This window comes from Synchiropus splendidus, chromosome 9 (assembly GCF_027744825.2).
Source record: "Synchiropus splendidus isolate RoL2022-P1 chromosome 9, RoL_Sspl_1.0, whole genome shotgun sequence".
Taxonomy (NCBI): Eukaryota; Metazoa; Chordata; class Actinopteri; order Syngnathiformes; family Callionymidae; genus Synchiropus; species Synchiropus splendidus.
In genome coordinates, this window is record NC_071342.1 from 9,181,546 (window position 1) to 9,194,746 (window position 13,201).

At 43.2% G+C, this 13,201-nt stretch overlaps 1 protein-coding gene across 1 annotated transcript in view; it reads right to left on the reverse strand.

Annotated features, from left to right (window-relative positions):
* The window catches only part of LOC128765256 (serine protease HTRA1A-like), a 30,266-nt gene that overhangs the window by 2,175 nt on the left and 14,890 nt on the right, over positions 1 to 13,201 (reverse strand). The window contains exons 4-8 of the mRNA XM_053875843.1: positions 1,727 to 1,921; positions 1,615 to 1,647; positions 1,418 to 1,532; positions 922 to 979; positions 372 to 467 (exon numbers count right to left, since the gene is read on the reverse strand). Coding sequence (XP_053731818.1) covers positions 372 to 467; positions 922 to 979; positions 1,418 to 1,532; positions 1,615 to 1,647; positions 1,727 to 1,921 — 497 coding nt within the window. The remainder of the gene's footprint in view (positions 1 to 371; positions 468 to 921; positions 980 to 1,417; positions 1,533 to 1,614; positions 1,648 to 1,726; positions 1,922 to 13,201) is intronic.

The window sequence follows — 13,201 nt, forward strand, 5'->3', positions numbered from 1 at the left end:
GGCCTCGCATGGGAGCCGGCAGAGTGAGCCGGCGCAGGAAAACCACAGCGAGTAACCTCCCAACGTGAGGTTTGGAGGGAAATAGCTGACCTCAGCGTCTCCCCAGCTCCCCTCTCTGCTGATTGTAGGAGGAGGGGGATACTTTCGAAGGCCAGCACTCTGGGATTATTGGAATGAGCAGTGAATTTAGGTTGAGACAGTTGTGTAGGACGTGTGAGAAAGTGTGTGTCGCCGTAGAGAGACAAGGAGAAGAGGAGATATATGAAGCTCGTGCAGCTGCAGGGAGAGTTACGAGACTCTGGCGCAGCGTGAAGTCCGTGAGAGAAAAAGAGAGTTATGTCACTAAAATGGGACTAAAAGGTTGTTCTTACACTGCAGCTGGAGTCTTTGCTATGACCTCCATCACATACGCTCCAGAGGTGACGTCAGGGAAGTCACGTAGTCGAGTTTTCAGGTCTTTGGCCAGTCTGGAGGAAGACAAGACAAATTCACCTGTAAAGTTTTAAAATTGACATAAAACTGCACTTTACCGGGAGAAGTAAATGTATGAGGGAGAGGCAGTTTTTCCTCAATAAAAACCAGTTTAGTGATGAAATACTTCTCGGCGTGAAGTCAGCATGACTGATGCTCCTGTGTCTGGCTCCAAAATTAAGTTTCCAGACTAAAGATTCAAGTACAATGAGTAAATAAAACGTTTTACAACTGAGCTCAGTCATCACAAAATAGGTAGACAGGAGAAGCTGAAGGAGAATTACAAGTTTATTTTCAAACAATGGTCTCTAATTTAGCAAACATCTGAGTACCCGGAATGTGGGAGTAAACCTGAGCGCCGCACAGTCACCCAGGAGGATGATGCCACTCTCTAAAGTCGGTGTCCAACTACTAACACCAAATTAGATATTGAATGTAGAGTCAACCTACGCAGGAGTGAGCGTCATCATCCGGACACCAATGTACTTCTTCTTAGTTGCAGTTGTACCTGAAGGTAAACACAACACAAATTAAACACTCTCACAGAAAGAATTCTGAGGGTACATGAAGGTAAAATACAAGATGCACGTAGTCCAGAAAGAGGCAACAAATTGATAAAAAATAACACAGAAAACAATAATAACCAATAAAGTGTTACATTCACTGAATAAAGATAATTATCTGAAGTTAAATATTGCAGATGGAAATACTTAATTGGACAAGAAACAATGAAAAAATATTTTCATCTATTAAGTGTAACACTAGTAATTAAATTTTTTTTTTTCAAAAACCTAACTTTCAGTCCTAAATTAAAAATAAACACAGATGTGACTGTAACGAAAAAAAGGCAATTTATTGTAATTATCATGTAATTATATATTAAAAAAATATAAATTAAAAAAAAGAAAAAGAAAACATGACAGAAGCAATTCCCATGAATCCTTACCTCTGGACTGCCTGTCATAAGACTCAGCAAGGAATTCACGAATCTTATCGGACGGGATGGCGAAGGAAATGCCAGCAGTCACTTTCAACGTGTTGATTCCAATTACCTCGCCGTCCTGGAAGTGAGGTGAAAAAAGTGCGAAGAGTTAAGCTTCGATTTTGTCTGAAGCACATGCCAAAATGTAAAAAATGTCTTACCAGATTGACAAGTGGCCCTCCTGAGTTGCCGTACTAGGAGACACAAGGAACATGATTGAAAAGGAAAGTCTCGTATATTCAAGAGACGACATTGTCATGTCCAGTCACGTACATTGATGATGGCGTCCGTCTGGATGTAGTCCATGTCAGAGTTGCGCAGGCCCAGCTCTCGTCCTCCTCTCTGAGTGGTGCTGACAATTCCTGTGGTCACCGTGTTCTGCAGGGAGAACGGGCTGCCAATGGCGACCACAAACTCACCCGGTCTGAGATCTGAAGAGCGGCCCAGCAGAAGAACGGGAAGCTTGGTCTGCGAGCGAGAAACAGCAAAGCGTTTCCATATTTTTATTGGAGTTCTACAGCGGCGAGAAAACAAAGTCGGCCCAACCTAAATTTGAGGTCCCGTTTTCTCATGCAGTTTTGCAGCTTGTCAGAATAAAATTAGCACATTTAAGGAGTTTTTGAAACACGTTTTTTTCCTGCTCATATTTTTGCTGCAGCAGAGATTCTGTTTGACACAGTTCACCTTGTTTTTTGACACGTTAAATGACCGACTCATGTATTATTAGGAGCATACCAACGGCTGCCAGCGGGTCTGGATGAAACCAAGACATGCAGCTAATTATTAAGTATCTATCCAGGACTGATCATCATCAGGTTTGGTGAGTCATCACCAAACCTTCCTCTAAACACAACCTAATGCTTGGAATGAACTCCCACCCAAAAACAATGACTTGGTTTTCCACGTAATAAGCATCGTCTCCTCCAAAAGGCAGATGTTAATAGGGCAGATCAGAAGGTCGGACTCCAGCCTGCCGCCCTGCACGCATGTCAAACACCGCAGATGCTGGAAAAGCAGCTAATATAGGTAAATAATGACTACTTGACTCTCTGGCACGCTCCGCTGCACAGGCCAGGCCACTCACAGCCTTCCAGACAGACACAGAAAGGTTATATTTATCTGCCCGCAGGGACAGCTTTCTTTTTCAGAATGAAATCATCTCTCTCAGGCTGCCGTAAAACGTCACCACATCACGTCCACTTGCAGCAGACAGCAACATCCTGGCGGCAGGCGAGATGCTTCTTAAAAAAGCCTGGGTTTGGACCAAGATTTTTTTTTTTTTTCATTTGCAGTAAACACCAGCTCAGAGATGGTGTAAAGTAGAATTACATACACATTAGACTGTAGCAAACACTAGCGAAGATTTCAGGTGATCAAATAAAGCTTGATACATCCAGTTTCCTCAGTCTGTTCTTGGGCTGAGTAATTAATCGTGCACAATTAATTATCGTTTTTGGTCGATGTCTGTTATCGGCCGTGACCCTGTTTATTGATTGGACATGCTCCCACTGCCCAACAGAGAGGTTCCCGTGTTCTGAGTCCAGCTGATGACAACATTCAACATATGACGTGTGGTCGAAGGAGTGAGATCACACTTGGTTGAATAAATGTATTGAAGTCAGCAACAACAACTCTCAGCACCTCGCTGTTTACGGAACTGAAGCACTGAAGACGCCTAAAAGAGTCAGGATGAAAGAAGAAGGCTGGAAGGAAATGTACAATTTGTGATTTAAAAATAGCGTTTCTTGTTTTTTGTTTTTTTTTTTTTAATTGTCATCCATTCAATAAATGACAAAATTCCTCCTTTGCTTCAATGTTTGTCAGTAGGATCACTGGATTGGCCTTAAAACCTTCCAGATTATGTCAATGGACCGTCATTGGACATGCTGGCATCACAGCCAAACCAAGACACCATGGAGTCAGACCGTGTGTCCTATCATTTTCTACATTTTCCATTACTGTACTGTATTGGCTAACAGTTCATATCCATCAAGGGGTCAGTGTCTATACAAAAAAGTTTTCCATCTGTTCCACAAAACACCCCCTGTGAGAGCTGCAAGTCATTTTCTTGATCCTGAAGGGACACTACTGCCATCTGCTGTTACATTGAGCACAAAGCTACAAACAATATTTTCTATGCTAAATGAGACATCAGCTAATAATAAGGTAATAATGGTGTTTAAAAATGATCACAATACAGGTGTATATCGGTTGCTTGGAGGTCAGAGGGTTTTGTACATGCCTGTATCTAAATAATCCAAGGAGCACAATGAAAGCTGAAATCCTCTTCACAAAACAAGAGTATGTTTATGATTATTAGCATAACAAATATGGCAAAAAAATGACTGCTTGCTTATGAATTGATATAGGATTCAGCAGGAATGCAGTGGAAACATTCAGGAGTCGTTCAGATGGGCGAGGTGTTAGCCACCAGCTGGTGTGGATGATCTTGACCCTAAAGGTGAAGTTATTAATAGAAAATGACAAAGATAGTGATAGATGGTAACAGAAGCCCTGTCACCTCCTAAACTTTGGAACATGTGCGCATAGAAAAACATGGCAGGAGCAAGTGGGTCACATACATTTGACTTGACCTAGTGTCAGGCAGATTAACCAGCAATGTTTATCACTGCACTGTCAACTGGATTTAATCACTGGTTCTTTAAAGGATTATTACATTTACGATCCACCAGACTGTTTTATGTGTTTGTGTGTATTTTTAGCAGCATTTCTTTCACCAGTGTTTCACCAGTTTCACAAGTGTCAAGGCTTTTTTTTTTGTTAAGGTGGTTGAGGAAATTGCCAGTGTGAGCTAAACAACTTTAGCACGACAACCTTTGCAATAAATAGTTGTCTGGTCCACATTTCTTTTTTTCACTGAAAACCCTCAAGCAGCCAACACAGTTTGGCGCAATCACTTCCAGTATGTCGTTAAATCCTGTTTCTATTTATTCTTTCTCACCATAGTCCCTTTTTTGAGCAGCGGCTGAGACGCCTGGTCCCCTGTCCAGACGGTTTTCATGCTGACTCTGGTGACAAATGCTTCTAGATACACCAGTGAATCACAAACCAAGTGTGCATCTGAGACTGACGGGGTGCGCCTGAGTGTTGTGGAGTTTCACTGGGGGTGACAGCTGTGTGGAGCAAAGCGAATGGATGTATCTGGTCTGCTGCTTCCTGGTGTTGAGCCTTGAGATGGATGATTGGTGATCTTTATGCAATTGACTGTTAAGGCTGGGTCTCCATGTGTAATGGTCTCAACAAGACTGATATACTGTAAAAGTAAAGAAATGAGGACGCTCGCACACAATCTCTGGACTATAGAGAGCTTAAATTTAAGAAGGCAAACAGACCTTGTTCATACTTAAGCCACAGCGTCTATAAGTCGTGGGTGCAGTGGTGCTGTCTGTGCCGTAGAAAGGTCAGTGGTGCACCCGGCATAAAAATGCATGAGGATCACATTTAAACTAGTTTTGGGGTCAAGCATCAAGACTGAGTCATGAAACAAACTTCATGAATCATGAACTCCTCACATCTTTTATTTACATTAAAGCCCTCAAAATGTGCTGCTGTCCGAAGCTCCGACACGAAAGCTGGTCTCAGCTGCTGCTTCTTGTACCCGGTTCCCCGGGACCCAGGAAATCGGATCTGTTGGTGGAGCTGCGGGAGCTCAGGAGGAAACAGAGCATTTTGAGCGGTTTAAGGTTAATAAAACCTGTGATTTCATCGGTGTGATGTGAAAAGGCTCAATATTTTGGCAGCATGACGCACATTAGCCTGTAAAAATCCATATATTAGCTGCGTTGTTCTATAAGCTGCAGTGTTCAGACCGTGAGAAAAAAAGTAGCAGCTTATGGTCAGGAAACTATGGTATATAAAATGGAAAATAATGACACAAAAGAATCGAACCACTCACTGAAAACACACAATACGCTACATAATGCCTTCGACATCTTTCTAAACTCCAAAGCAGAAACATATATTGAGTTATCACCTGATATAAAAGTAGGAAAATGAGGAAACTGAGCTTTTGCCAGTATGAAGCATCATGGCTGAGCGCCTCCTCTCCTATCTCGCAGACAAAACTCATCAAAAACAGATATCATTTAAACAAATTAGCATTTTAACATGTTTTTGAGCATATAATAGCCAACTTTTTTCCAATTCAGTTGCATTTTAAACCAACTTTCATCCCATCACACATGCCCCATGACAAATGGTGGCAGACGTGTGACATCAATGAGACACTGTCAAAACACAGGGTATGTAGTGTAGTGTCATAGATGAATGACATAGACTTTTTGCAACAGAAGGAGACTTTACATATCTTCAGAATAACGATTTTGTGAATACAAAAGCAAAGCGCCCGACCTTAAAATGCAGAGTCAAGGTACACTGAAATAGGAGTCATATTTCACTGCATTTTGGCCAAAAGGGGGGCGCTATCCACCTTAAACACTGAAGAGGACCCTGTTGATGTGTTTATTTTTTAGTTTTGCTGAATATCATCATAATAATGTAACTTGTTGTACAGTCTATTATCGTCAAAAACCACTGAGTCCCCAGTTTGGGCCCGGGTGCGGTAGATGAGCAACCACAGCATTGTAGCCGACAACTCTTTAATTACGAAAATGGTCAAAAGAAGAAACACAGCCTTGTAATTGTTGTTGGAGGCTCCACCTCACAAAAGGCAGGACTAAAGGATGTTGGCAGACAGTACAACTGCACACCGTTTCAGAGCCACAAGCAGCAAAAAAGAGGGTTCGACACAACTTCAAACAGGCTGTGGAGAGGTGGTATGAACTCCTAAACCATCACTAAAGTCAGGTGACACAGATCGTAGCTCGGTCCGATCACTCCTCTCTTGTTAATACGAGTGAAAGAAAAAACAGATGGCGAGGAAGTGAGACCAACGTACAGCAGAGAGAATGTAAATCAGTGCCAAGACATTCAAGCCTGGGATTCCATTAGTGGCGGTTTTTGTCATAACAGTGCTGTTGTGACGCTGATGGCTGCTCACAGCTGAATCCTCCAAAATGTCAACTGTATGAATGAGCTCTGATTTAGTGTGAATTGGCACTCATGCATTCAGGAACACGCACAGATGCACGGGAAGACCGAGCAGGGCCTCTCTGCTCATGAACACCCACTCGAAATCACAATGCATCTCGAAAAATCGTCCAGTGCAAAATGCATCAGTGCGTCGACAGCCAAACAGGAGGCAGGCGAGAAAGCAGAACAAACACTTCTGAACTTCCCTCCGACTTGTCAGGACCAGTCAGCAAACTGAAGCGACTGGCGGAAACATGTTCCTGGCAGAGGGTATCCGATTCCTCTGACCAGCTGGGTGACTCACGCTGCTATTTCGGTGAAAAGCGGTGATGCACGCCGCATCACTCACAACACCCGCCACACTTAAGGGTTGGAGACAAGGTGTTAGAGGGCAAGAGGGGAACAACAAACACGACAGACCGCAGCGAGGCTCTTGCAGGGCTTGGCATGGCTGACGCTCTGGAACAAGTCCACGTTGTCAGTGGAGGACCAGACTACTGGTATAAGAAAAAACTCACACTGACGCTTATCTTCACAACAATCTGGTATATTTAAAATGTTTTCTTCTTTAATGTGAGAAATATATATGTAGATATTTACTTTTTTTACATACTGATCTTGACTTTGAAGTCGATTGCCTTGCTCAATTATTAATATGAATTCATTTCTACTTTTACATTAGATTGCATGTTAAAACAATTTTTTTTGTCATTTCTTTAATAATAAATATATGATTTTTTAATATATATATAATATATTAAAAAAAAATATATATATATATATATATATATATAACACTACAAAAAAGTACAAAAGCTTTCACTAAAACTTACTATAGAGTCCTAGCATTATGAAACATCCATCCATTTTTTGAGGTCCCACAGGCAGCTGCTGAAGGGGTCAAGACTGCCCTTCTACACCTCTTCAAGGTGAATACCGGAGCACACCGATGTCACATGACAGATACAACATGTCTGGGTCTGTCCCATGGGCTCCTCCCCATTGGGCATTCCCGGAACACCTCACCAGATAGACATTCTGGCCTACCTGACCAAGCAATTTCACTTTGAGTCTGTTGTGCACCTTCTCAACAACTCAGGGAAAAGACCCATAAGAGAACCCATCTTAACTGGAGTCTTCCATCAAATGATGCAGTCATTACTCAGAGCTTGTGGACATACAGTAAGTGGGCATAACTGTATCACACCCCACCTGGAGATGCTTGTTGTGGTTGTCGTAGCCAATGCAAGTTCCCCACACTGACACGATTCTAGCCTGGAATAATCACTAATAAAGTTCACGATAAACACTGGAGTATTAACCGTTAATAAACAAGTAAGTCATTCACTATTGGTTAAAGTGCTCCCAAATCTAAAGTGTTTGCTCCTCATCTCCATTCTCTAAAGTTGTTTTGGGGAAGTTTAAACTATTAAACAGACATTTTAGGAGAGGAGAGAATCTGACGGAGCACAGGAGGCGGTGTGTGGGTTGAATGGCTCAAACCTACAGACGACAGCACGCTTAAGCATAAATGGAGAGATTCATCAAATCAAAAATTAACCCACCTACACGCAAACCCATAAATCTTCAAATTAAACCACACACACCTGTTATTTCGTGGGCCCCATTTCAGCTGCGAAGTGAGCTGGATAAGCTCGCCTGCGCTCATTCTTGTTCCCCAGTTCCGACTTCAAAGTGTAAAAACACGGATACATACAGCTGAGGTTGCAAATTCTATAAGGACATGAGGTTCTACTGACGTCTGAATTTATGGCCCAGGGCTTCTGCTAACGCCATAAGACGTGAGACAGGATTCAGCAGGTTGGTACAAATCATCACTTCAGATAATCTCAGATGGAGGAGGAGAGAGTGTGTGTCAGCACGTGTGTGTTCCCTGGAATGTTGGATTTGTTTCTTCTTTTTCAGTCAATCTGCATTTCTACTTAATATAAGCATATTGTAAGTCAATGTGTTCCCTGATCTTAAGCACCGTGCAGTTTGGTTTTAAATTTCTCTTTGAGAAGTCTGATCTTGATCATTATTTAAACAGTTTTCTGTTTCATGACTGTGTATATCGGGGAGGTTAAATTTAAGTTCTAGTCAAATATTGAAAAGAAATTGAAAAAAGAAAGAAAATCTGATGAAAGTATGACGAGTATTTTAGAAATAAAATGTCTTTAAAATATGGAAGAAAGCTAGTGAACTATTATGATTCCGTTTTATTTCCTGGCCTGAGCAGGTTTTTCAAAGAGTGACATCACAATTGGCAGAATGGCTAACCAGAACGGAAACCAGTATGGTTTCCATATGTTGTTGCTTCGGTTTCCTCGCCTCTATAAGAGCAAGCATGTGTCTACAAGTGTGTGTGAGTCTACTGAAGAGCAGTTAAGCACGAGAGCTCGCAGGACTTCAGGGTGTTTCTGTTCCGGCGTGACACCACAACACAAGTGCCATTGATGAGAGGAGATGAGGTTTTTATGTGCACATTCCCTACTATGAGGTTGACTTCAGCTTTTTATTTGGAGTAAGGTCATGCTTTTACTCCGGCTGACATGATTCCGATGAGCAATTTTTAGCTGTTCCCCTGCGAATCATCAGAGTTTGCCAGGGCGACTGGAGCATTCCGACCATGACGAGGAAGTGCGGTTTAACATAAATGTTGGTTTCAAAACAGGCAGCTTATATACAGCATTTTATAGGCTGCTAACCAATGGGGTGATGAGGAGGCATCAGTGTGACGTCAATGGCTGTCTTCAAGATAAGACAATAAACAAGACAGCAATGTTTCACCCGCAATTTGCCAACAAAATCACTTGTTTTCAATCTTTAAAAGATAATTAAGCAAGCAGATTCAAATAGCACTGAGGTAAGCTCAGCAGAATTTTGGGGACTCGCATGTCTTCTTCAAACACTCGGGAAAAAACGGACAACTCCCCCTCACTTTGAGAAGAACTGGGTAGGTATTTCTTTCTTCTTCTCTGGAAATCTGATCCTCCTCCTAGATCTGAGGTTCAGCAACTGCTCAGATCCACCACTCCAACACCTAAGCTTTGCCAGGTGGGCTGAGTGATTCGATAGCTTTGTAACTGCGACACACCCTCAGGCCCCCTCATTTGCTGATCCACCCACACGGTCCATCCTCATTAAGTCCTGTCTCAGACTTCCACGCAGAGGTTGTGCAGCAGCCACAACATACAGGCTCACTAACAGAGCTGAAAAAGTGAATTTCACATCCTTAACCAGACAACTACAGCTCGCCCTTCTTCTTCTGGTAAGATCCCAAGGGCCTAGAATGGAAAACAAAACCAACAACAAGCAGAGTAAACACTGAAACAGACCATGTTGAAACACAAACACTGTCATAATGTTTACTGCTAAAACGGCTGCCTTCACTTTGCACGTCATGCAAACAAGTCTTGCTTCATTCTCAGTGATCAGGTGAAGGAAGAAAGCTTTGTCTGAATCAGTATATATTCACGTCAGTCGTGACAGCAGACACGTGAGCAGGTTGCGTTTAGATTAGCATTTACAGCCAAGCATTTAATATTGCCAGAAGCGCCTGCCACACGCGTTGGCTACAAACCATTAATTCGGACACTTTGGAACTCTGGTTTTGACGGAAATCTATTTTTCATGTGTGGATCCTTATGTAACTGTCTAGACAATCATTTATTATATTTTACACATACGCAGCGGGAGCCTTGTTCCAAACGTTCCACCTGGATCCTGCATTTGTTTTAACTGGAGTTGTGAGAAGAACACACACAAAGTCATTAGATGCTTCCTGTCAAGCCAGGTTCAGATCTGAGTGAGAAAGTAGGCCAAGGCAAATTGTATCAAAGGCATGTTGAACAAAAGTGTGTGTGTGTGTGTGTGTATGTTTTCGCTGGCTGATGTCCCATCTGAACACATCCTCAAGTATGGAGGCAATTTTGGAGGGGAGGGCAGCTGATAAGGAGGGTAGATTAGTTCAGGGCAAGCTGGAACTGTAGTCTGACTTCAGAGCAGCCTGGTTTTTCATCTTTGCTAAAATAGAGTAAGCTGACATGTTTGGGGGGAACTTTTTTCAGTTTCAGATACAAACACAGATAAATGCAGATGCGCTACACTACGCAAAGAAATATCCATCTCCTTCCTCTCGGCACATAAACACACACACACCATCCAGCAGCAGAGGTCTGGACCATAACAGCAGCAGGCAAATGGTTTGAGACTCGTAATACGCTTTGATGGATACAGCAGGGACAAGAAGTGCCACTTTTGCTGCCGGACCATCTGGGAAACAGGCAGCGCTCTGCAAACATTTGTGAACCTACTTGTGACACCAACTAATGGCTCATGATTCAGGAATGTAATTAGGATGACTCAGTGGGTTTTCAGCAGAACCTCTTTTGACACGTCTTCCCTGATGACGGAATGGTAAAAAATCCAACATCCTTAACAGACACGGAGCGTCTCCACTGGAGGGTGAAACTTGGTTTGCAAAGAGCATTCTTTTGAGAATTGCATTTGGAGAGGATGGTCTTTTTTATTTGCTTTTCCTCAGGCAGTTTAAGTCAACATAAAACAGAGGGAACTTTTCTCTCAATGAAAAAGTGTGGCTATCCACAAAAATCAAGAATAGGATCGGTGACAAATCACATTCCTGGCTGAGGATTGATCCAGCCATCCATCAGTCTGTATGAGGTCCCCGCCACACAACTCACTCTCCTTCCCAACGGCAGAGCGGTGAAGGCCAGGGGGGTCCCGTGTTGGGCGATTGGGAGGCTGGCAGAATGTGTCTTACATCCAAGAGTCCTCCCTCAAAGCCCTCATAACTGCCGTCCTTAAAGGGAGACATCAACAAAAACACTGAAACTTGTGTTGATTTGTGAAGTGTCTTGGGGTGAGGGAAAGATGGACTGACAAATGGATAGGCACTGCGTCCACAGTGATGCTGGTGTGTTTGGGTAAAGAAAGGGCTGAACAAGAGGACAAAGACCTTGATATGCAAGCCCCATTAGGGTCCTACTCTCACCTACGGTTGCAAACTTTGGGGAGCAACACAAAGATGAGGAGGAAATTTAGTTTTCTCTGCTGGGTGAGATGACTCTCCCTTCAGAGACAGGGTGGCAAGCTCAGTCGGCCAGGAGAGAATCTAAATCCAACCACTGGTCTACAGAGACCAATTCCATTTGAGGTCCGCCTGGCATCTTTTTAATACGCCTTTCCTGGTGGGGTGTAGGCATATCCGACTGGGAGGAAGCCCCTGGCAGAACCGGTGCTCCAAGGAGAGACTTTGTCTCTCAGTTGGCCGGGGACCATCGTGGTATTCCCCAAGAAGAAGAAGAGCAGTAGGAGACCTTTGCATCAAGCTGATGTGCCTGCTCCCCCTGACCTTGGATAAGTGTTGGGCGATGAATGGTTGACAACAAAATATTTGGCTGCATGGCATACAAGTATAATGTCAAAAAAGCATAAACTTGAGTGTCGGATTAAAAATAAATATGGGGTGAATGCACATTAGAGTGATGTGTGTGCATTGTTGACTGGGATTTAATCCTCACCAGAAGAAACTACAGTGTTTGGGACCAAATATGGCAAATGATAAGCACATTTTCATAACCTTTACTGCCAAGAAAAGACAATAAATCATTTGTAGTCACTCCAGCACATTGCACTTGCCCAGAAGTCCTTCGGGTTCAGTGAAAGTTGATAGGTTGTGAAGTCAGCAAACCGTCAGCTCAGAATCCTTTCAGGTTAAACATGTTCCAATTCCGGGTTCACTCATCCAAAAGAATGAGTCACCATCCAAGTCCACAGTGAGTGAATAAGGTGAATGAGCAACTTTCATCTCCATCCTGCATTACGGCATCGTACCATGCCTCTCTCTGCCTGTTAACTCATACTACTCCAGACGTGTGGATCCCTTTTCCCCTCTACCTTTGTCCATCACCTCCAACTCTTCCCCTGGGTAAACACTCTGGACAGGAACAAGTGAGCCCAGCCCTGTGCAGACCCAGCTGCAGGAGACAGACTAATGCATTCCCCAGAGTTGAGGGCTAAACCACAGTCCCAGAGACGGCCCTGCTACCAATAAACTCCTATTTCACCTTAGAAGACGGGAGGAAGGAGTCATTACAGTCCAGGAAAAAGTTACTTTCAACCTTTCAATTCAATCCAGAGGCAGTTTTCTAACTGTTACTTAACAGTCTGGAAAACAGCAGACACAAGGGGAGAGCATGGATTTCAGGTTACCTTAGCCGCATCCTTACCAGCTGAGTGTACCAATGATGAATTCTAAATGTTCTCTCCAAGCCACTCAACGCACCTTGGTCTAAATAGGGATAATATTTCTTCGTAAAGGGATTGTCTTTTGCAGACTGGCTTACATTAAAGGTCACCACAACAACTCCACATTGTCTGTAATGACTGATTATCAGCCTATTTAAAATCCATTACCTCTCTGTTATTTGTGGTACCAATGGGTCACAGAGCTGCCCGGGCAAGTGGCCCGACCATTGCTGACAATCATTCATTTTCTTCCGCCTATTCCCGAATGAGGTCGGAAGGAGCTGGATCCTATCCCGGCTACCTGGGACGAGAAGCAGGGTGCACTCTAAACTCCAGGCACGGACCACCATCCATGCACACACTCACACCTGCAGACAATTGATAGATCCATTCATTAGACTGTCTGTTTTGGACTGTGGCAGG